Source organism: Vipera berus, assembly GCF_964194415.1.
Source record: "Vipera berus genome assembly, chromosome: 3".
NCBI lineage: Eukaryota > Metazoa > Chordata > Lepidosauria > Squamata > Viperidae > Vipera > Vipera berus.
In genome coordinates this window covers 197,280,918-197,305,375 of record NC_138204.1, presented here as the reverse complement: position 1 = coordinate 197,305,375, position 24,458 = coordinate 197,280,918, and the positions used below count along the sequence as shown (strand labels likewise).

Genomic DNA, 24,458 nt, shown 5'->3' with positions numbered 1-24,458 from the left:
TCTAGGAATCTGGATACATGCCGCAAGTAAAAGCAGAGCCCCGAGATGCAGACCAACAACTTTCTGGCCACATAAATCTATTTCACAGAAAGACAGATTTGTAAAGAAGTTGCCCAAAATCTTGACTGTACAATAGACATGAGATCTCAGCCTCAGAACAGTAGACCATTTCTCTGAATGCACAAGTCTTTCTCCCATTTGTGTATCCTTCCCTAAACACATATTACTGATAGCTCTCTGATACCCATACTCAAATCTACATATATAGAACATTTCTGTTTTTCCTAAACCAGATCTCTCAGCTACTTCTTCCCATTCCATTGGATCAACTTCCTCCTTTACTTCAAACTTTTATAGGATCATCTCTCGCTTTCTCTGAGATTCTTCCTTACCAAATGGCAGTGCAGTCCATTTTTCTCCTTTCCCAGATGACAAGAAATGGTCCACATATTAGTTTCCATACCTTTCCATTTAGTGATATTTTTCTTGGTGAAGTGAGGGAGGTCCATAGCTTCATACTCATCATGTTGCCTTTTCCCCAAATTAGAAAACTTTACAAAGGAGTTGGTGATAGAGAATAGGGTAGCCCTAACCAACCAATTCTAGATGTATGGAATTCTTGATAGGCAGTATCAGCTGAGAATGCTGAGGGTTGAAGGCCACACTGTCAGTTGTGAAGGATCAGAGTCACACATTAGTTTCAGTTCAGAAGATTTGTTGTTCAATCCTATCCCCAAGAATCTAGTCAACCAACATACAATATTTAATTTGCACCAGATAAGGGTCAATGGTATTCAAGAGAAGTTGGATTTAGACTGTTTGTGGGAACATAATGATTCTAGGCTGATGACTCACAAACTACCCCCTGGTTCTACCTGCTTTCCTCCTACACATACATTTGAAATGTACCAACTATAGTAGAGTCTTTCTAAATTCTGGGAGGCCTGGGCAGGGATATCCACAGATGAGTGCATATACAAAGGGTCAGGGCTTTGATTGTACTATTGCACCCACCATCTTGGCATAGACACCCCTGCATATTTCCTTCAATTCTTCGATTTCCTTTTCATTGCATTTTTGCCATTTTCTAGTTTTTTTTCTACATAGTTTTTCACCCAGTAATGTCAGTGGCCTACTTAATGGGTCTGTGAATGCGAAACACAAGAATAATTATTCAAATATTATTTTAACTGGTTTAAGTGAATATCATTGCCTTGGATAAAAAGCACTGCTTTATCCAACAATTTCAAGTATTGAATTATTAATACCATAAAAAATCAAATATTAATGGAGTCACTTGAGCCAATTGCTCTATTCTTTGCCAATTAAACTTATGTTTCAATAAAGGAGAATATTTGTAGTTCAGGGTTAAAATCAGGGATCCTTGGTGCTCTCTGAGCTTGGTTGTTTTCTAGCAGATGTTTCATTACCCAAACTAGATAACACCATCAGTGCTTGTCTGAAGATGCAGCACCACTGGTGATGTTACCTAGTTTGCTTAATGAAATGTCTGCAAGAAAACAGCCAAGCTCAAAGAGCACCAAGAATTCCCCCAATCAGTTGGTTTGATAAATGATAACAATCACTAGGTTTGTCAAAAACATGTTTTCCCAAGAGGTACAGTTGTTTATTGCTTTCTTCTTCCAGGTGCTGTTATGCTTCAGTACCTGCAGTAGAGCTAAAATCCTAGTTGATGAGATTCAATCCTAAGTATATGAAACATATTCCACTGCCTAAAATCGTACTCTGCTGTTTGAATTAGTAAACAATTATTTTAAAATCTGCCTGAAAAGATGGCGTAGCTCTTTCACTAAAGTTGCTGGGGTTTACACATTGTTGACAGCTGTTTAATGTTCCTTGGTCACGTTGTATAAAATATGCAAATTATTGAGGTTTCGCCAGCTTAATATATTCCAGATTGCCCTTCTTGGCTGAGGGATATGGGATGCTGTCCAAATAGTCACAAGGGCATCAAGATGGAAGGAATTACAAATTACGAAGTTCTGAATTTATAATCTGTTAATGCTCTTTGACTTATTTAACTCATTAATATTGATGATCCACCAGAAACAAACTCTGACCTATGTCTGAGTCAATGATCAAATCTGTCAGCATAGTTGATTCTGGCAGATGTAGTATGCAAAAGGAAGAATATCTGTGTGGATTGTTAGAAGGGTGCTGTGGATTCAGTTTCTGAATTTGCTTTAGATAAAACCTACCAGTAGCATATTTAAACATTTATCACTGTGGAAGGTATCCTTATGATCCTGCAAAAAGGACAAGTGTGTTGCAAAAAGATGCTTGTTTGCATTCCCAGGTCTTCAAAGCACTTTTTGGTGATTAGAGCTAAATTTCTGCACAGCCTTAAGCCTTAGGCAAGGATGGGGAGTGAATGTTTCTCAGGCTAGTATTGAATGTCCAACTTCCAGCAAACCTAACCAACAGGTTAGAGGCAGGGAAGGTATTCTTCAGAAAGAGCAATGGCTACTAAATAATTCCTGGTAGTGGAAATGTGTGCTAGTTTGGATCTTGCAAAGTATTGCAATTAGTACAAAGTTGCTTGAAGAAAATGCTTACCTTCTCATAAAATTCATCCTAGACCTGGGTGACTGTTTAGCCTTCTGAACTGATGCAAACCAGTTCAGATCAAATGAGTCTAAATCAATTCAAACCAATCTGGATGCTATCTGTACTTATGTTTTAAAGACCATAATTGATATGAATCAAAGCTGGTCCAATCAGAGATTAGTTCTGAACTGATTTGGACATCCAAATTCCCTAAATCAATATGAATGCTCTAACTTAATCAAATGCCATTAATATGATTCTGTTACAGCCACCTATTTTTCAGTACTCCAGTATAGAAAATATATTGCAGTATTCTATGAAATTCAAACTAGGATAGCACTATTTCCAGAATACATACCATTTGAGTCAGTATAGACTATTGCATATCACTATAAAATTATAACCGAAAAGCATACTTGATGAATATGAACAAGGTCCATGCATAAGTATAACATGGTAAATCTTGCAAAATGATTACTGTACCTTCAAACCAGAGGCATACAGAAACAAAAATTAAGATTACTTAAAACATACCAAATTATATAGACCGATGTGCTGTACGAATATGGGAAAACCATGCAATTCACTCCCAGTCTGGATAATTGTTTCAGATGGTAATGTGTCTGTGACAGAATGCAAGTTTTTTGTTTATACTTTGAAATTTGCCAGTTAATTATCACATTATGATGCTTTCAGGCAGCGAACTGAATAGTTACCTCTGGACAGCAATCAATCTAGATCCGTGGTAGTGAACCTATGGCACTCATGCCACAGGTGGCACACAGAGCCCTATCTGTGAGCAGACACGCCATTGCCCCAGTCCTAGACCTTCAGCTGGGTTTTATAAAACCTTTTCGCTTTAGGCCTCCGCCGCCATGTGCAAAAAAAAAAAAGAGGTTCAATCAGTCAGTCAATCAATTTCAACTTTTTGTGGGGCAAAAAAAGATCTCGCAAAGTTGGAATTGATTGATTGAACTTTTTAGTCCCACCCAGTCTGCCATTACCACAGCAACCATGCCCACCCAATGGGCCACGCCCACCCAATGGGCCATGCCCACCTGGCACCCGATGATACATAAGTGGGTTTTGGGTTGCAGTTTGGGCACTCGGTCTCTAAAAGGTTTGCCATCACTGATCTAGATTAACTTATCATAGCTCTAGAATAAAAGAAATATTTTCAGTTGCTGAGCAATGTTATAACATGCCTTTGTATTTTTCAAACTGTAGGCTTGCATTGCCCTAGGTATTTGTGTAATAGATGGAAGAAGAACAGGCTAAGCCAGAGGGCAGAGTTAAATGTGTCATTAGTTTGGAACATTTTTGTGCTCCCACAAGAGATCTAAGTCTAGCTCCTTCCCTCATGAATTCTGTTGACCCTTACCAAGAGCCAATTTAGCTTTGACTGTTAGTTACCAGGTTCTTGTGTATAGGTAGAAATAATAAACTCTTCTGGACTTTAAACTCAGTGAATCCTCCTGGTTATTTGTGCCTGACAATTTTAGCATCACAAGTTGTTGTCTCATCTGCATCTCATGCTATTTCAGCTCTAGCCCTGAGGATATGGCTTCAGGCAATGCTTTTTAGAGGAAGTAACATTGCTGAATTCTGTAATTGGATGTTTGCTTGACTTGCATTTCATATCTGTTCTTTGGCAAGTGACCTCATAAGTAACTGTGGCTTACATATGAAAAAAAAATGATAACAAAATAAGATTGGCTTGCAGAATTTTTCCATGAAGATGTTTAGTGATAGTATTTAGCATTTTGAATAATGTCCCCCACCTGTCCCCAACCTACTAACCACTAAATATACTGGAATGACCATCTCCAGAATGCCCAGCCATCGCTATGTTCACTGGCAGCTCTGATGCTTATAGACCAAACCATTTGATCAGAATTCAGAGAGCGTTATAGACATATTTCTTATGTTCTTAATCTTGCCAAGCTCGGTGAGACTTAACCTGATGATATGTACAAGGTTGCAATTACAATCTGGACTTTTCTGCCTAGATGAAGTCTCTGAATAGGCTTTGGCTTAAAGGATACTTCAGTACATCCAGAATTGGTGTGTGCTGCAGAAGAGTTGAAATTCTGGTTTAATCTGTTTCTAGATAGCTTCTGTTCTGCAATAATGCTCTGATCACACAACATGTCCACAGTTGAGATTTGATGTCAACTTCGAGGCAGCATCGTTGAGGCTCAGCTATGCTGCAAAAGGGGTGTTGGTAGAAGGAACCATGCTAGGACATATTTGTTTGGGTGCACGAGGATGGGGAATGGGGAGAGGGGAGAAAATTGTCATTTTGCCAATTCTCATTGCATGTGAATCCCATTAACTAGATTTCATTAAAAACAAATGAAACAGACCCTTTCCAGCTGGGTATTAACATTCTGAAAAACTGAATAAATAGGAATTAGATACTCTTCTCTACTTCCTCCACCCCTTTTTCACCCTTAGGTTTGGATTTCAGCTGCAGGATTCATATGTCAAGCTGAGAAAAAACATTCCCGCAGAAACATTTAGCTGGCTCGTTCATTTCAGATTATTTTCCAGTGTTAGCTCTGTTTTAATCATAAGTTGCACAGCCACTTTGGAACAATTGAGGCATATTGGCTACCTGAGCTTTAAATTCTACCAGGATAGTTGTTCCAAATAAATGAAATAAAAATGAAATTCTTCCCATTTTGGAACAGTTAAGCCATTTGCCTTAAGGCAGGCGTGTCAAACTGCCGGCCCGCCGGAGCGTCACGGAGAAACCGCACCCATCCCATTTTTGGCAATGGGAAAAAGTTCCGATACGTCGCAGGACGTCACGTGACGTCGTGAGTTTGACATGCCTGCCTTAAGGGATCGAGAAGGAGATAGCAAGACGCTAAAGGAAATGTACTTAAATGTCCCAGCATTATAATTTTGTTTATCAGATCACTAAGTCTATTATTAGCCTATCAAATTAGATATTTCTAATAAAATGTGCAATGTATTCTTTGTAATGCTGTGTTCACTGCTCAGGCCTGAGCTCTCTTGCAGATTAGTAATTTAATTTTAGAGAAGTAGTTGCACCTCAAAAGTGGCACACAATCAGACGCCTAGTGAGTACACAAGTTAACTTAATTAATGGTTATACAGTACATCTTGATAAGAATTGAATTTATAGCAAAATATGCACACATGCATTTGCTAGAAAGAAGTAGTCCTTGTTTAGCAACTGCTTCATACCACAATCATCCACAGTTACAACAGTGATGAAATAGTAATTTTGCAACCAGTCCTGACATTTACAACCTTTACAAATCTGTAAAGCAAATGAAAGCAGAAGATCATAAGCACAGTCACAGTTTCACTTAGCAACCATTTTGCTTAACTATCGGGTTTCCTTTTCCAGTTCTGGTCGCTAAACAAGGACTGCCTATTTATCCAGGTGGATATATGTGCCTTTATAGTTATCTTTAAATCAATTATATTAAATATATAGAAGAAAGTTTGTGCAAAGCAACTGTGTTTTTCTGGAACAAGAGAATGGAAATGGTCAAGGTGCAAATTTGGTCAGAACGTATAATGAATGCTGAAATAAAATCTGTGGAGGGATTGACTTATTCCCAAGCAATTAAATAAAAAACAAAACTTTAAGAGCAGTCCTGATTGCAGTTTTCTGGGGCAGATAGATCACAAATGGTTCCAGAAGACAACATGCAGCTGCATTATGGGAGATAGCAAACATGCTACATTCCGCCTTAACCATGAAATCCAGCTGAGTAACTTTGAGCCAGTCACTCTCTGTCAATCCAACTGTAAGAAAAGCAGCACTAGAAACTGGGCCAGAGTTAAAAGAGGGATCAGCCTAGAATGTCTACATAGTCTCAAGAAGTACTACTTGAAATAATAGAGACTAAGAGGAGACTAGACAGTCAGTTGTCTGAAATGGTATAGGTTCTCCTGCTCGAGCAGAGGGCTGGACTAGAAGACCTCAAAGGTCCCTTCCAGCTCTATTCTATTTCAGAAAACACTTTTAGTTCAACACTTGTATCCAACTCCCCTTTAATTCCATTGGCCCGTATCTAACTCCAAGCAGGCGGCAATTGTTAATTTAGAAGATTCCTGTGGATAGGCAGTTTAGCAATAAATCAGTTAAATTGGGCCTTAATGTGTGGATCTTTTGTACCTAACACCATAGGATTGTTGCTGTGGGGACAATAGGAGGAGGAAGGTGTATTGGATATGTTAGCTGCCTCTAAGTTATTTGGAAAAATAATAAAGGAGGCATACAAATAAATAGTAATATCATTACCATCTCAATAGGGCTTATTTCTGACAAGAAATGAGGAACAGGATTGCCCAACAAGAAACTTTCTCAGGGAATCATTGAATCAAAGCAGCAGCCTGTCAAATACAGGGATCTGTTTCCTACAGTGGCCAGATAGGTGCCTCTGGAGTAATATACAAAAAAAGTGTGACAGGCTGTACTGGATGCAGAGATTTAATTTAGCTGTCAGAGCTGATGGCTGCTCTTGGGTATGTCATCCTGGGCTACTATTTTCCCCCACCGTTTTCAAAATTAATTTGTCTTGTGGAGATGTGTCTTTGTCTTTCATTGATCCATTAAGAGATGGCATCCTCTATAATAAAAATATGTTGGCAATGGATGATGGGAAATATAGTCTATGCTTTCTATGCTCATAGGTAAATATCTTTTTAAAAATGTTTTATATCATTTTAATTGATATTGGGCTTTTTTTTATACCATCACTGAAGAACTCTGGGCACGGGTGCTCTGCAAATCAAATCCGTCAATTAATAACTTGTGCAGTTGCTACTCTGAAGAAAGTCATTTCAGGAATTATTTTTGTCATATCATCTTAGTATTGATTTTTTTTAAAAAAGCCAGGTTTTTAAGAGGTGAATTTATTAGATATATATCTCATTGTTTTAAACCTGTACCATAAACATATGTTTCTAGTAAAAATTCATTGATAAGAATGAGCGTTTGGGCTAAGATTTTGTGAATGCTAAACTCTTAAGCCTTGTTAATTTAGCAGGTTTCCCAGTGAATATTCTAGAGGTAGACTACATAAATTCAGCCTTTAAGCCTCTACGTGTCACCTGCATGACTGATTTTTTGTAGCACGAGCTCTTCTGATAAGTGATTATCCACATGCCCATGTTGTGTATGCCTACTTGGGAAGCCAAGCCAGTGACCTTGACTTCTGCCTTCATCTGTTTCGCTCATCAATCATCCTATCAGTTATGCATCCTTCTCCCCCCCCCCTCACCTGTTTTCTTTTAAAATGCATACACATCAAAGCAGAGTTTTGAAAACAGGATACAGCCCAAAAGCTAAAGCAGTGTGAAGCCAATTCCTTTAAGTCGAATCACTGTTTTGTAATGAGGAATTTTTATTAAGGCACACTTTCAGTTTAATTAGGAAAAACATAAGGGACTGGTGGCTTATTTCATTCCATTCTTAAAACATAAAAACTTCTTCAAGGGACTTGTTTTATCTTGTCACGAAGAAATGGGGAAGGGCAGTAATGATTTATCTTAATAATTGAATGGTGGAGAGCACTTACTCGATGTAGCTCCTGGCCATCTGACGTAAAACAAAGTTAGGGAAGGGAGACTTAACTATCCCTGCTAATATTTTTTTATCAAGCACAGTGAAAAGCCCTGGCAATTATTTATTGATTCATAAAAAAGCTTGGACCACTTTCTATCAAAAGCAATCTCTTACAGCTCAATCTACCTTAAAGGGTTGTTATGGGGAAAATAGGAGGAAGATTCATTGCTTTGAGTTACTTATAAAAACAAGATGGGTTTAAAAAATTCTAATCTAAAATCTAAAACCCTTGTTCCTAAACAGTATGTTAAGACCCATAAGGATAATTGTTGTAATGCTGATGAGAGACACTAGGGACAAAAGCTTTTGTGAAGCTGTAGCCTCAAATCAGAACTAAAGAGCCTCTTGTTGCGGGTGAAGAAGGAGAGTGCAAAACTTGGGTTGAAACTTAACATTAAGAAAACCAAGATCATGGCATCCGGCCCTCTCAATTCCTGGCAAATAGATGGGGAAGAAATGGAGGTAGTGACAGATTTTATTTTCCTTGGCTGCAAGATCACTGCAGATGGGGACTGTAGCCAAGAAATTAAAAGACGCTTGCTCCTCGGGAGGAAAGCCATGGCAAATCTAGACAGCACACTAAAAAGCACAGACATCACCCTGCCAACAAAAGTGTGTATAGTCAAGGCTATGGTCTTCCCAGTTGCAATGTATGGCAGTGAAAGCTGGACCATAAAAAAGGCTGAGCGCCAAAGAATTGAGGCCTTTGAACTATGGTGCTGGAGAAGACTCCTGCGAGTCCCTTGGACTGCAAGGCGATCAAACCGGTCAGTCCTAGAGGAGATCAACCCCGACTGCTCTTTAGAAGGCCAGATCCTGAAGCTAAAACTCAAATACTTTGGCCACCTAATGAGAAGGAAGGACTCACTGGAGAAGAGCCTAATGCTGGGAAAGATTGAGGGCAATAGAAGAAGGGGACGACAGAGAATGAGGTGGCTGGATGGAGTCACTGAAGCAGTAGGCGTGAGCTTAAATGGACTCCAGAAGATGGTAGAGGACAGGAAGGCCTGGAGGAACATTGTCCATAGGGTCGCGATGAGTCGGACACGACTTCGCAGCTAACAACAACAACAACAAGCCTCAAATCTTGGGGGCTGGGTCAGCAAAAAATAAAGAAAAAAATAGAGAAAGTCCATGCTAGGTTGCTCATCAGAGGGAGTCCATCCCAAAACCGAGTTGCCACAATACAGAAATCACTCTTTGGCATCCTCCTTTTGGAAGGAAAAATATTGTACTATCTTTTTCTGTTTCCTTCAACAATCACATGAAGAGCACAATGAAACCAAATATTGCATCCTGCTCAATCAGATCTTTTGCAATTCTGAGATACACAAAGCTTCTGTCCCTGTGCACATGAGGCTGGTTTCTTTTTTTAATTTCAACAGGCTGATTTCCCTTTAACCCACCCTGCCTTAATCTGGGATTTTACTACCTCTTTTGCCACTCTTGTACTGTAGAGTAAATCACTCCAATTATTAGGTATTTCACATGGTTGTTAAGTGAATCCATCCAGTTTCTCCCATTGACTTCACTGGTCAGAAGCTAGCTGAGAAGATTGCAGATGGCAATCACATGAGTCCTGAATGCTGCAGCTGTTGTAGATACATGCTGGTTACTAAGTGCCTGAATTTTGATCCAATGACTGTGTGGATGCCGGTGTAAATGTTGCAAGTGTGAGGACTTGTCATAAGTCACTTTTTTCAGTGCGGTGGTAACTTTGAATGGTTGCTAAACAAATGGTTGCAAGTCAAGTAGTACCTGTACGCATTTTATCACAACTTAGTTTGAGGATTAAGGATGTAGCAACTCCTGGACTGTCTCTGTTATTATCTTGAGATCTTGACATCAGAGGAATGGGAGTGGAGAAGATAATAATAGCATGTCTTTAATTCCATGAGAATTGAGGCAGTGGAAGGGCTTGTTTTGGTAAGAGGTTAATTTGAATGCTTTGTGCCACAGCCACCAACCATATTTTAGCAGATACTGGTTAGGAACTGTTTGTAACTGACAGCCTTGTGGAAAAAAGAAAGGAGGAGAGAAAACATTCTGTGCTGTCCAAAATTATGTGCTGCCAAGTTGCATGAGCTGCAAGTTGGCAGATTCCTTTCTTGTAAAAAAAAAGAAAAGAAATGTATGCTGTTAAATTCATGGCATGCTGTCATCCCCAGTCTTCTCTTTCCCTTTTGCAGTCTGATTTGCTCCAAATTTATGGTGGTAGGTTCAGCCAGCCTTACTCTGAAGGGCAAAGTTATCTCTGGTTACATTTCCTTTCGTTCCCACTTGTGACCAGGTTCTGACTTCACAATTTCGTCATTGTCATTTCAAAGCTTCCAGAGATAAGTCATGTTCCATTTACAGATAGCGTATGTTAGCAAGCTGGGGGCAGGTGGTAAGATCTGACGACAGAGTCCGCTAACTTGGAGGTGTGGGAGAGAAAGTTTTCAAGAATCACTCAAGAGTCAACCCGTGGGGGCAGCCAACTGCTCATCATGATTTATTGGGCAGTCACTGGTGAAAAATGTGAAGGCGCTGTGGCAAGAAGAATGTAAGCTGGTCACAGGAGCTTTTGAATGGAGATCTTGGCGAATAATGGTAAGCTGGCATTGGGGGGTAAAGGACATTTCCATTTGTGCCAAACGTCTCTGTGAAGCTAAAGAAAGAGATGCTGCTGTGAGCTGTAAGTTGTGATGGTGGACTTTAGATTTTATCTTGAACATAAACTCAGTAGCTTTAAGGAAAACATACTCTCTTCTGATATTGTTATTTCCCCCTTTTTTGTGCTCTGCAGCTTCCATTAATGATTGTCCTTATTACGGGGCTGTTGGAAGGCACACTGAAAATTATATTTCCAACTGCAGGAGTATTCAAAAGGGGTTGTCTAATTGCTAAGTAAAATCATGTATAATTATTAATCTATTGTTATTGCATTTTACTGCATGTCTTTTAGCAAACGTGGTTTGAATGCCTAGCAGTCTCTGTATCTACCTGTCCATCCATCAATGTATGAATGAATTTCAGTTCAGTCAATTTTCTTTCTTTTGGTTTAATGGCCAGCATAAATGTAATCTTCATGTTACAGAGGATTGAATTGAAGCTGAAGCCACATTTATTTCAGAACTTGGACTTCAAACGTCCAGTCCTTTACAAGACATCTGCTACTGCCTCAGTCTGCCAGATGTTCATTTACCCTGCACTTAAAAACCCCAAACGTCTGCTGTTTGAGCAGCCTGTGGTTGGTCAAAACCACATTGTATTGACTTAGGCTCTAGACAGTTGTGGAACGAAGGGGTTTTCTACTTCTTGGAGCAAAAACAAATTTGCTCTTACAATTCAATAGAATTTTTACATAGCAATTTTTTGTATTATGAATTGGGTGACTTCATTCTCACCCCCAACCCCAGCCCTGCTGGATAACTACAGGTAATCCTTGATTTACAACCACAGTTGGGACCAGAATGTCCATTGTCAAGCAAAGCATTTGTTAAGTGAGCTGTGCCCGTTTTTGCAACTTTTTTTGCAATAGTTGTTAAGCAAATCAGTGCAGTTGTTAAGTGAATCACACAGTTGTTAAGTAAATCCAGCTTCTCTATTGACTATGCTTGTTGGAAGCTGGCTGGGAAGGTTGCAAATGGTGATCACATGACCCCTGGACACTGTAACCATCAATAGATGCCAGTTGCCAGGCACCCAAATTTTAATCCTGTATCTATGGAGAACCTGTGATGGTTGTAAGGGTGAGGACCAGTTGTAAGTCACTTTTTTCATTGTCATTGTAACTTTGAGTGGTTGTTAACAAATGGTTGTAAGTTAAGGACTATCTATGTAGGCCTGAATCCAATGCCTTAAAAAATTGACCAGGATTCACGTTTCCACTGATGTGTTTTTACAGAAACTGATAGTATTTTAAATTCTTAACAAAAATAGCTTATCACAATATTGCATCATAAAATTTGGTTATGCAAAATAAGAACAAAAACTAAAATCCCCCTAGCTTTCAGAAAACTAGTGTCACTGTTTTCCAGGAGCAGGGGTTCCATCTATATGCACATGCATTTTAATGTATTAATTTGAGCACTTAATTTTTAAAAAAAATAATAAATAAAAATACAGATATCCTGTATACTTGACAATCAATGTGGTGCCATAAATAGAAATATCAAATCAGTAGTATATAAACTGAATTCAAACTTTACTCATTTACTCTACTCTATTATCAAGCTCATTTAATAATTTTAATCCAACTAATATTATTCAGCCTAACCTCCATGAAAAATTTGTTGGAAGTTAAATCTACAATATCACCGATATTGACAACAAAACAACAGAATAATCAGTATTTCCTAATACAGTGTAATAATACTGTATAAAAAGCACAATCTAAGTATAGAAAAAAAGGAGAAGTTTCTTCCATTTTATAAAGAGAAAAGAACTGAATTAAGGGTCTTCCTAAGTTTTAAAAGATGTGACTCCAGGTGTTTCAAGGGGGTATCAAATTTCAGAGAAAATGAACTATCTAGGATGATAACTGTACATTTTAAAAGCTGCTATTTTCTCTAAGATGTCTATTTTTAAATAGTTCTGGAGCTGACAGTCCTTCAAGCAGAAGGTATCTCCAATCAGAATCATCAGATAGTTGTTCAGTTAGACAAACTATGATGGTTTTGTTGGAACTTTTATTTTGTCCTAGAATCTGGAGGATGATTAACTGGAACTGTTGGAAATATATATATTGATTTATTCCATTGATTCCATCCAGTTCTGATCAATTTTAGAATTGTTCTTGATGATCTCCAGTTTTCTTTCATTTCAGCAATATAATTAAGAGAAGTTGGTAATCTGTTGATACTATTTCAATCTTTTGAAACCATTCAGAGATTGACAGGGAAATTCAAACTTACTTTCTGTTCAGAAAGAGAAATCATCCCGTGTAAATTTATATCCAAAAAATGACTTATCCTTCCCTGCAATTGGCATTTTTATGTACAGCAGTGTAACCTGTGTCTAAGTCACTGAATGACTTTGACTTGAGTGATCGACAGTGCTGGGAGTTGTGCAGCTGCTGTTTTGGTAATGGTGAAAATTTTGATCCTTCAGGAGACATAGTGATCAAATGCTCATCTGATACTAATGTACAGGGAGGAAAAAATGTCCTCTGGCAGAATGGAAGAGGGAACATGACTATACTGATGTATGTTTTCTCTGTGAATATTTGGAGGGGAGAAAAAAAGAAGTTTATACACCAGCCTGGTATTCATTATATAGTTTGATAAAATAACAATAAAATGATTGGTAAAAGTGATTGTATGCAACAGATCTTTGGATTGTCTGTAGTTTGAATTCAAAAGCCTGCTGAGTTATTGTATGTAAAAAGGTCACTAATAACATGAGCCAAGTGAAGAATGATTTTCTGTGCCAAGATCGCTTTGTCCCTATGATAAGCAGCTTGATGTCCATGAAAGCTGCAGAACTGAAGCAGTTTTAGTTGTAATAGAAGTCAGGGCTGGATCCAGGATTGAGAAGACCAATTAAAAGTTACTTGGAACCCCCTTTTATTCCGATGAAACCTTTCCTATATTGCTGCTGTCAGGTGTCCCTGTAGCCATTATCTACATTTTTCACAATAGCCTCAATGTGAGCTGTTAAAATAGGAAAAAGGAAGGAAGGAAGGAAGGAAGGAAGGAAGGAAGGAAGGAAGGAAGGAAGGAAGGAAGGAAGGAAGGAAGGCAGGCGAGAGAGATGGGCTGTGTTTGGGCTTATGGAGGTGTTGGAGCTAGATCTGACAAGGAGAAAGGCAAAGGGCCTGAGAGCAAACTAACCCATTAAGATAAAGTCTGCCCATAAGGTCTGTCCATTCCTTCTGCTGCAAAATGAGAAGCTATGTTTGTTATAACTGAGGTAAGAAAGTGATAAAAGAATAAACAGGATCTGCTACATATTTATGGCTTGAGTCATATTGTTGATTTTCTCCCATTCTAGCAATTTTTAGGCTTTTAGAATTCATAATAAGAGCTGCCTTATCAAGCAGTGTGATCCTTAAATCTACCATACTTCAGGTTTCAAAAATTAATCTGGGAAAAGCTGACCGGAAAGGCATCCCAAGATTCTAGTGACTTAGCCCAGACAGGGTAACATTTTAAAAGCATCTAAGAATTTCACTTCTGTAAAATTGACTTCCAGTATAGGTTCAACGAATGTGTAAATCATCTATTGATTTAAACCAAGGTTTTCAAACTAGGTGTCAGGACCCACCCCAAACCACGTCTTAGGAAGACAAAAACTCTTGGAGTCAGTTCTAGTCCAAAAGGAATCTTTACTAGGACATGTTTGGTTGTGAGAATACAAGACAGGACTTAGTATTGTTTTACAAATTGAAATTTTATAAAGGGTACCCAGTTCAACCCCCCTTCCCTCAACCCCATTTGGTCAGCCCCCATCCTTCTACTTCATGTCAACCCTTTCATGGGGGGAAAAAAGGAACTTCAAATCTTTATGGTTATTGCCTTCTTCCTCTCCCCCTCCCTTTTGATCCCCCTAGTTCAAAAGGTTTCCTTGGTCTTTGAAATAACCTAAGGCAGGCTGAATCCACATATGCTCCTCCTTTCTCGGGAGATGGCAGAATCCGTATGGGGGGGATAATGTTTTAAACATACATTTATGAATGTGATATAAATGGATTCTGACACTAGGCAACTTTTAAGGCTTGTGGAAAATTCAGAATTCTGGGAGTTGAAGTCCACAAGTTTTAAAGTTGTCAAGTTTGGAGACCACTGAGTTAAACTGTGAAGAACATAATCTAGTGTGTAATTTGAAGACTCCTGACTATAACCATTTTAAGATGTTTCTTTTCTGAAATAATAGGACTCCAAATTGGAAAACTGAAAGGCGCCTTACATTCCTTGTGTAAGGAACTTCATCTTCTGGTTTTTTTTTCCCCTTTTCAACCTGATTCCTTGATATTCCAATTTACCTAATAAAGCACAATCCCTAGTTGTGTGGAAATGTTTTCTCATATTCACCTCAATGCAAGTACTGGGTGCCACAAATATTTTAAAGAAGTAGGCAATGATAAGGGTGTGGAGGATTAGTGACTGGTGGTACAGATAACTGAATCTTAAAGAACTGAGGAAAATCAGCAAAGCGGCAAGCAGTAGAATGACTATTGTAAGCAGTTTTTTCCAGAGTGAGAAGGTGAATCTATGAGGCTTTATTGTATTGTTCCTTTAAAGAAAAGAATAGAGATTTGTTGCTAGCTACCAGCTTCAAAATGCAAAGATATGGAGTTGCTTTCGTTGGTGCAATATTTCTCAACCTCGGCAACTTTAAAATGCATGGACTTCGACTCCCAGAATTCCTTGATAAAGTATGCTGGCTAGGGAATACTGGGAGTTGGAGTTCATGGATCCTAAAGTTGCCAAAGTTGAGAAACAAGGCGGGGGGAGGGAGAAAGGGTGCTTCATGCATTCTCCTTTCCTTTCAGCATAGACTACTGGGATCGCATGTGTAGAATGTCACTGAGAATCTGATGGGCACTTTCTAAGAGGCCCAGGTTAGCCACTCTGGTACAACAAGATGAAAAACAAACTGTACATGAAAAACAAGCTGTACATCCTTAGCAATGATAGAAGACATTTATATTTGCTCAATTTACCTGTCCGGCTTCTTTGGTTTCGGATCATTTCTTGTTTCAGAATTGATGTTAGACCAATCCCTTCTCTGTTTACTTTGACCAGAATTTCAGCAGGCAAGTTGGTGCATGTGATCAAAAAGTAGCTTCCCTCTTGGTTACTTTAGATCAGGGGTGTCAAACTCAATTTCATTGAGGGCCGCATCAGCATTGCGGTTGCCCTCAGGGGGCCGGGTGGGTGTGGCCTGGGTGGGTGTGGCCTACTGGGTGGGCGTGGCTAAAGTGTGTGTGGCCTACTGGGTGGGCGTGGCCAGCTCTACATGGTTCGCATCAAGGGTGCCTATGGGGGCCTGGGCAGGAGTGGGACAGATCTGAGGGTCTCTGGCAGAAGGAGGGTCTCTGGGCCAGGGCCAAGGCAGAGGGGGCCGTTCCGTCACTCTTTCCAGGATGGCTTCGCGGGCCACATGAAACCACTTCGCGGGCCGGATCCGGCCCCCGGGCCTTGTGTTTGACATGTCTGCTTTAGATCTATTGAAAACCCTTGTGGAATAAAGGCAGACTTTTCTTCTCAACAGAAACATGGAAAATATGCTCGTAGGCTTCAGCTGTTCTTCCTTTGCTAACGTGCAGAGAGTCCTCGACTTATGATCACAAGTGAGGTCAACATTTCTGTCACTAAGCAAGACAGCGTTAAGCGGATTTTGCCCCATTTTACCCCCTTCCCTGCCACAGTTGTTAAGTGAGTCACTGCAGTTGTTAAATTAGCAACCCAGTTGTTAAGGGAGTCTGGTCTCCCCATTGGTAAGCATCAAAATTCAGATGCTTGTCAGAAGGTGATCACATGACCCCTGGACTCTGCAACCATCCTAAATACATGCCAGTTGCCAGGCGTCTGAATTTGAATCACGTGACCACGGGGATGCTGTAGCATTTGTAAGTGTGAAAAACTTTTTTTAACGCTGTTGTAACTTTGAATGGTCACCAAACAAATGGTTGTAATCTCTGTAGTACTTCATTTGTGACACCTGCTCCATTCAGTTTGACCATGCTGTCAGCAACCCTGTCAGTGGTCATTGGATCTCGCAAGGCTTTTCAATCATTCAGCCTGTCTTTGTGGCATTCCCAGTGTGTTTTCTCATGCCATTCATTGTACACAGCGCATGAAGCCAGGGACTGGTTCTTTGAGAAGTCCTTGGATGGCATGAACTCTGATACATATTTCCTTATCCCATTTTCCATCACATAATACTCCATTTTGAGTGAGTGAGGTGGGAAATAAACCCGCTTGCCTGTCATTCGGTGCTGACGGATACTTCATTTTTGTCCCTCTGTGTTGGAGAGCATAGTTCAAACGTGGGTGAACTAGAAGCTACTGCTGTGGGGAATAAAAAGATGCTTATCAAATGGTGACACAGCAATGTTCCACAGAAAAGAAAAAGGCATTCAACTCCAGCCAGGACGCCATGCTTCATTGCTTTACAGAATGCCTTTACAGAGTGGACCTGTGACAGAGGAGGAGAAGGAAGAGAGAGATACCCAACAAGTAACTTTTGCCCCTCTCTTGTTTTCAGATGACACAGGTTGCCCCAGTAGCCAATCAGTATCTCCAGTTAAGACTCCACCAGATACTGGAAACAGTCCAATTGCTTTCTGTACAGGCAGTGATGGGGGAGACTATGCCAGAAAGAAATTTAATTCAGGAACAGTGGCAGATGGAACTCATCAGCCAGCTCGATATAAAAAGGAAGCAAAGACAAACCTCATAAAGCCAGGTAAGAGATTGCCTATTTAGGTACTATCTTTAAAAAAAAAACATATTTTTTTTCCTTGCAAGATAAATTTTATTGAACTATATCCATAAAATTCATTTACAGCAAATCAAAGAGAGTCTGCATGTATACATATTTGTGATCTTCTGTATCTTTATAATTTAGAAAGAGCTTTTGGCTTTCATGGTACACTTTGGTGTTCTTAGTACTTTGTGTAAAGTATTTTTTACTTGGAAGTTACATACAGAATGGAGCATACATATTTATTATGAATATGTTTTTTAAAAGCAGAAACTGGGTAGCAAAAAGGCAATGCTTGAAATCTTACAGATCTGTTCTTAATATAAGGTAATGTTTAAATGCTGTTGTGATACCAAGAGATTTTGATTGCTGAGATGTTCATTGACAAAACCCAACCTGATCTTGGTAGGATTTAGTTAGAGCTTGTTTAATCTCATCTAGACTCTAACAACTTTCATACACCAGTTCAGGCTTTTCATGGCATTTATGGGGGTGGCAATATATAATACCTCTTGGTATCACAATAGTAAGTGGAAGTGATGGCCAGGGGATCTTTGCTCAACTTTAGCTGCTATGCCACCCTACCTGAACCTGGATTACACCCTTGGTGTCTGTTATTCATATCTCAGTCTCCAGGTATTTAGACTAATGTGCTCCATGTAAGCCTTTGGAGATTATTTGAAAACTACAATTGGTCCAGAATACAGTGGCCAGATAAACGGGTGAAATTTATTTATTTATTAATTCAATTAAATCCATATATTGGATAAAAGCAACTTTGAAGTTATTCACAAGCTTCTGGATGAAATTTGGAATGCTGATCATCAAGATCCTTAATGGAATGCCACCAGGTTACATCAGGCACTGCCTTACCAGGGTTAATTCTGGCTATCTAGTCCAAACATCTTGAGAGGTCCTACAGATTGCCTATATCCTGCACTCCTCCAAAAAGGACATGGGACATGGATGAAGTATCTGGCTGTTCTATAAGATGTCCTCCCACCTGCAATACATATAGTACTCTTTTTGCTTTTTTGCAAAGTAGTAAACACATTTTTGTCTCACTGGGTGAATGTCTGCACTCCATTGATTAATATGGATAATTTCTGATGAAGTGAGCCCTATGAAATGTCAGACTGGTCTTCACTATAAATTAACATCAGAAGATCTCTGATGACAAAACTGGTGGGGAAGATAAAATACTGTGTGATGCACATTTGTTAAGCAACTATCCTACCACTCTTATCATTTGCAGCAAAATTCTGTGCATATCTTCTCAAAAGTAATTCCCAGTGAGCTTAATTTCATAACTTTGCAGTCTTTTGACCTGATTAAAGTCATGCTTGGGTTAGATCTGTTGAAATTATTGAGATGTGGGGGTTTTATTCTAAATAAAGTGAATCCAAACAATCCAAAATACAAATACAGCTGAAGACTGGAAGTTTCAAATGAATTGAAAATGCCCCCCTGAATGTGAAAGACTATTAACTATTTTTAGACTGATTGAACAATCATGTCACCTTTTTATGTTAAAACTGTGGCCATTTATTTGCAGAAAGAGTTTACAGTCTGTAGGATGCTATGGTAGATTTGATACTGATTCAAGAGCATTCCATTCCCCTCTTTGGAAAATATTCTGCAAAACGTTTGCAGAAATTGACATTTTAAAAATAGTGTTTGAATTGCTGCTTTTTGTTCTCAGCTGCAGGGATCAGCAATCTGGTACAAATAATGTTTGTTGCTAAATACAGAATGTGCTCAATTGAATAGAGGCCTTGTCAGGGGAATAATTGACTGTTTGGGGATAATAGCTTTGCAGCACACCTACCAAAATCCTGCATTGTTCATTCTTAACTGAAGATTTCAAAGATAGCTTTCATTTCATGGTTAATCTGTTACTGAGAAATGTTCACCTGTTTTCATTCCCACTTATTTTTCAGCTAACTGTTTTGGATAATCACATGCAGAATAAAATCCAGATGTGTGATCAGACAGCTCTTATCCATATGTTTGCTATCACCGATTCCAGCTTTGTGGCGTGCATAAGCCCATGCTTAGGGTGTTAAAAGTTAGCCCCACAGAAATATGCAGCTAACTTTCACCTTGTTCCATTCAATTCATAAGTTTGTAATATAGGTGGTCCTCATTTAGTGACCACAATTGGGACCGGCAACTTGGTCATTAAGCAAAGCAATCCTTAAATGAAACTGTGAATATATAAAAGCCATGCTGGTGCAGTAGGTAGAATATACTATTGCAGGCTAACTCTGCCCACTGCCAGGAGTTTGATCCTGACTTGCTCAGAGTTGACTCACCCATCCTTCCAAGGTAGGTAAAAATAAGGACTCAGATTGTTGGGGGCAATATGCTGACTCTAAACCAATTAGAGAGGGCTGTAAAGCACTATGAAGTGGTGTTGAAGTCTAAGTGCTATGGCTATATTTATGATCTTGCTTCAACAAAGATCATAAAGGCTGATTGCAAAGTTCTTTTTACATCACTATGCATAACTAACTGCGAATGGTTACTAAACGAGCCATCACTAAGCAAAGACTGAGATACATTTGATGCATTTGAGATACAGGGAGGCAAATTCTCATGAAACATTGGAAAAAATGCTTTGTGACAGTAAAAATAATTTGACCATGGAATCCATTTTACAGAGACATAGTCAACTCTCTTTCACTGGGTATGTTCAGTAAAGCTTAGAGAGGCTCTTGCCAAGATTTATTTTACATGTAGTCCTCAACTTATCACCATTCATTCAGCAACCCTTAGACATTATATGATGGTGCTGAATGAAAGGATTTATGACCAGCGCTCAAAATTACAGCTATTACAGTCCTGCCACAGGGACATGATTGGAATCTGGGCCTTTGGCAACCCACTCGCACTTAGAATGAGTTGCCAAGCCCTCTAAAATCATTTGACTGCCATTTGCAATCTTTCCTGCTGATTCCCTCAGAAAATCCACAGAGAAGCTGGGCAGAGAGGGTCACAAACCACTTCCTTTGCACAGCACACTAGTTCATCTCCCCTGTCTGGAGACTTTTCTAGCCCAGGCAGGGAGGCGAGTTGGCATACTATGCCAGTGTTTCTCAACTTTAGCAACTTTAAGATATGTGGACTTCAGCCCCCATAATTCCCCAGCCACATAAGTCCTGTGCCAAAAAAAGGAAGGGTTGTCCATTACTTCTTTCGGGATGGTTTTTTCCCCCCCAACTTTAGCTAACAGCTTTAGGATTTCTTGATGATCTCCCTTCCAAGAACCAACCTAATTCTGATTTTTGAAGATCGAGCAACTGTAACAGAGCAATCACTGCTACCAGCTCTGATTGTATTATAAACCTCCATGGGATGATGATAATCAGTATATTAAAAATAATAATAAAATATTATCAAAAAAGCTCAACCCTGTCTCAGTAACCCTGTCAATAAAACTGGTGGATGATCCTTTTACAAGACAAATGATATTTTGTGTGCCTTGATTTCTCCATCAACAACATCTGCCAAACAGCTTTAACGCATCTAAATAGATGTTCACTTAATTGTATTTATCTTAAATCAAATCAAATAACATTACATTTAAAGGCCAAATTCAGCTTTTAGGCCAAAACAGTTGGACATTCAGCTCTAAAATATTTGTCTTTAGGCTTGTGCTATTGGGATTTTTTATGCTTCTCACTAGATTGTCATCTCTTTCCCAAACAGGCAACTGTCAAACAGAGGGAGGACAACATTGATAAAAGTCTCTATATTGGAATTAGAAGGATTATTTACCCTTTCAGTAGACATGCCCTTAAATCTAGAGAACTCAGGACCTTCAGAGCAGGGGTCCCCAACCCCCGGTTCATGGACCAATACCAGGATGTGGCATGCTAGCAACCAGTCTGCACAAAAAACAAAGCCCCATCCGCGAGATGTAGGCAGCACACAAAACGACACACCCTCGGTCTGCAGAAAAAATCTCTACATGAAACTAGTCCCTGCTGCCCAAAAGGTTGGGGACCTCTGCTTCAGAGGACCAAACATTGAGGAAAAGAGACCTCACAGCTTGATATATACGTTACAGATTTTTCTCTCTCCATATACTTTATTTTTACTTTTATTTATTCCAGGACATTGCTGCAACCACCAGTTGCACAGAGAACAAATAAAATAGATTAATTTGCTCCTAACAGGCAGTCTTTTCCTATTCTTCTTTTGGCTTATACCTTGTCTTCTCCTACACCTTTCTCAAAGGGAGTGCGGGCCCTTTGATGAAGCTAGAGCATAATAATGAGATGCAGTGTTACTCATGAGAATACTCAATTGCTGATAGGCTACCTTTTAGCCAAGTTGGTTGCTATGGTACTGGCTAGGTTTGCTTAACAGTTACTCTGATGTGAGGGGTTACTAAGTGATCTGTCTCCATGGAGACACCAGGATAAAACTATGCTCCACAGAATACATAAATTACCCATCCCTCTACAAGAGAATCTTACAGCTTTTCTTTTTGTGGAGAGTTTCCCCCCCTTCCCCATTCTGGAAACCTTGAGTAAATACACAATCCCAAATGTAAGCAAAAGAGGCCAACATTGTTTAAGTTATCTGGTGTGTAAGGTCTCATCTTTGTAGTTTAAAGAAGCTACCTCTAAAAATTGCTCAGAAATGACTAGACTAGAGATTTTGATGGTGAAAGATCCCTGGACTTTTTGGGCTCAGGGTGGTTGTTACAAATACAAAAATCAATACCTGTTCTGGTAGCACCATAAAATTGTTAGGAAATTAAAGTAAGAGGAATATTAAGACTGAGAAGAGGGCATGCAGATGAAAGGATGCAGCTATGCACATAGAAAAGAAATTAATACTCTCTCTGAAACCTCTAGACAACAGGAAAAGGAGAGATAGATGAAGCTGCAAGAGACTTGCTTGCCATTTTTTTTCTAGTTAAAATTGAAATCATTGTGATTCATGGAGAAATCATATTAGCGCGTCTTTTCCTCTTTTACAATCTATGAAGACTTTGAGCCAACATAAATATAAAACTGGGCTATAAACACTTTACAAAATCTGTTGTTTATTGTAAAATATCCAAAAGGCTGACCCAGAGCATGGCTTCAAGCCTGCTTGTTTACTTTTCTTGTTCTTCTGCATTACTGAACATTTTTCCCAAGTGAACACACTATAATATTTTTCCAAGTCATTACAGTATAAATAGTACACACATAGAAGTCTCTCTGTCTTAATTTGTACCCTTTGCTGGGATATTGTAACACTGGTTTATTCTTTTCTGGCTCACTAGTTAACCCCTACCAGTTGGTTAATTCAGTAAATCAAAATTAATATTTTCTCACAGCAGATACTGTAGGTTTCTTCATTCCAAAGAGCAATGAATAATATTATGGTTAAGTTGAATAATATTATGATAGAAGAAACTAGGTATGTCTAGTCTAACAAAGAGAAGGACGAGGGGTAACATAATAGTAGTTTTCCAGTACTTGAGAGGGTGCCATAGAGAAGAGGGGGACAATCTATTCTCCAAAGCACAAGAGGGGAGAACAAGACACAACAGATGGAAACTAATCAAGAAGAGATCCAATCTAGAACTAAGGAGAAATTTCCTGACAGTGAGAACCATTAACCAATGGAAGAGCTTGCCTTCAAAAGTTGTGAGTGCTCCATCACTGGAGGTTTTTAAAAAAGAGATTGAACAGCCCTTTGTCTGGAATGGTATAGGGCAGGCTAGGCAACCTTCGCTCTTTTATGACTCGTGGACTTCAACTCCCAGAATTCCTGAGCCAGCCATGCTCCCAATTCAGGGAGTTGAAGTCCACGAGTCATAAAAGAGCCAAGGTTGCCTACCCTTGGTCTACAGGAAGCTCATTAGAGGGAGATCCAAACCTGTTATTCTATGTTCTAGTACTATAAGGAATCTTCTTGTTTGGGGAAGTCCACTGAAGAGACTGAGATATTACCTCAGCCAGATTAACATGCCAGTGGCTCCATTCCATCTAATTTAATACAGAAGACCATTTTTAACACTATGTTGTTAAGTCAGGGTTAAGCGGTATAGGTTCACCCTTTTTAATGGACCATGGCAGTGATGCAGTGACATCAGTAGAGGAAGAACATGTGCCCTTGTCATTTGTTTGGGTTTTTTAAAAAGATTATGGGTAAATACAATGGAGATTTGATGTGCCTATGGTATCATTTCTTTAAAAAAAATCTGAAAAAAAATGGCACCATTTTAAAGTTAATGAATTTGGGGAGTACAATCTTAAATGGTTGGAAGTGGAAGGTATGCCACTGGCTGCCCTTTCTGAATCAAGTAGATATTATTTATTATAGGAATTTATATGGCTCCAACCTTTCTTAATCAGACTGAATGGGCGGCTAACAGCCATGAAACCTGGAGCATACTGTACATATACAGTAAAAACAATAGGAAAAAACAATAAAAGATATTGGGCAAAAAAATCTTAATCAACCATAGCAGAAAACACAATATAAATTTCAATTTGATTGCAGCTTTGGGCTTAGATCTAGAGTTCCTTGGGAAAATGTTGCAGAAATGAAACTGTATGGCAAATAGAGTTGGGAGCCATGCAGGAAAGAAAGTATCATCAAAAATCTGTTGCCAAGCATGATTTTTCTCCCAGCTGGAAACTCTTCAATATCTAAAAAAAAAGGCCTTTTTCGGGGTAGGAATACTTTGGATTCTTTTAAGGATTGTCTCTTTGGGAACAGCTATTGTAAAAGACTGGGTACTTTAGCATGTCAATTGATTCCTACTAAACAAAAGGAACCCAAGCAAATAAATTGCTTTCAAGTTGAATTTTTTTTTAAATTACAATAGGCTTGTCTTGGGGAAAGAAAAATTCTC

The 24,458-nt window shown here is 39.1% G+C and overlaps 1 protein-coding gene across 1 annotated transcript in view; it reads left to right on the top strand.

Moving 5' to 3' along the window:
• The window catches only part of SYBU (syntabulin), a gene marked incomplete at both ends in the record, with an annotated part of 46,977 nt that overhangs the window by 5,520 nt on the left and 16,999 nt on the right, over positions 1–24,458 (top strand). Inside the window, one exon of the mRNA XM_081325622.1 lies at positions 17,375–17,575. Coding sequence (XP_081181748.1) covers positions 17,375–17,575 — 201 coding nt within the window. The remainder of the gene's footprint in view (positions 1–17,374; positions 17,576–24,458) is intronic.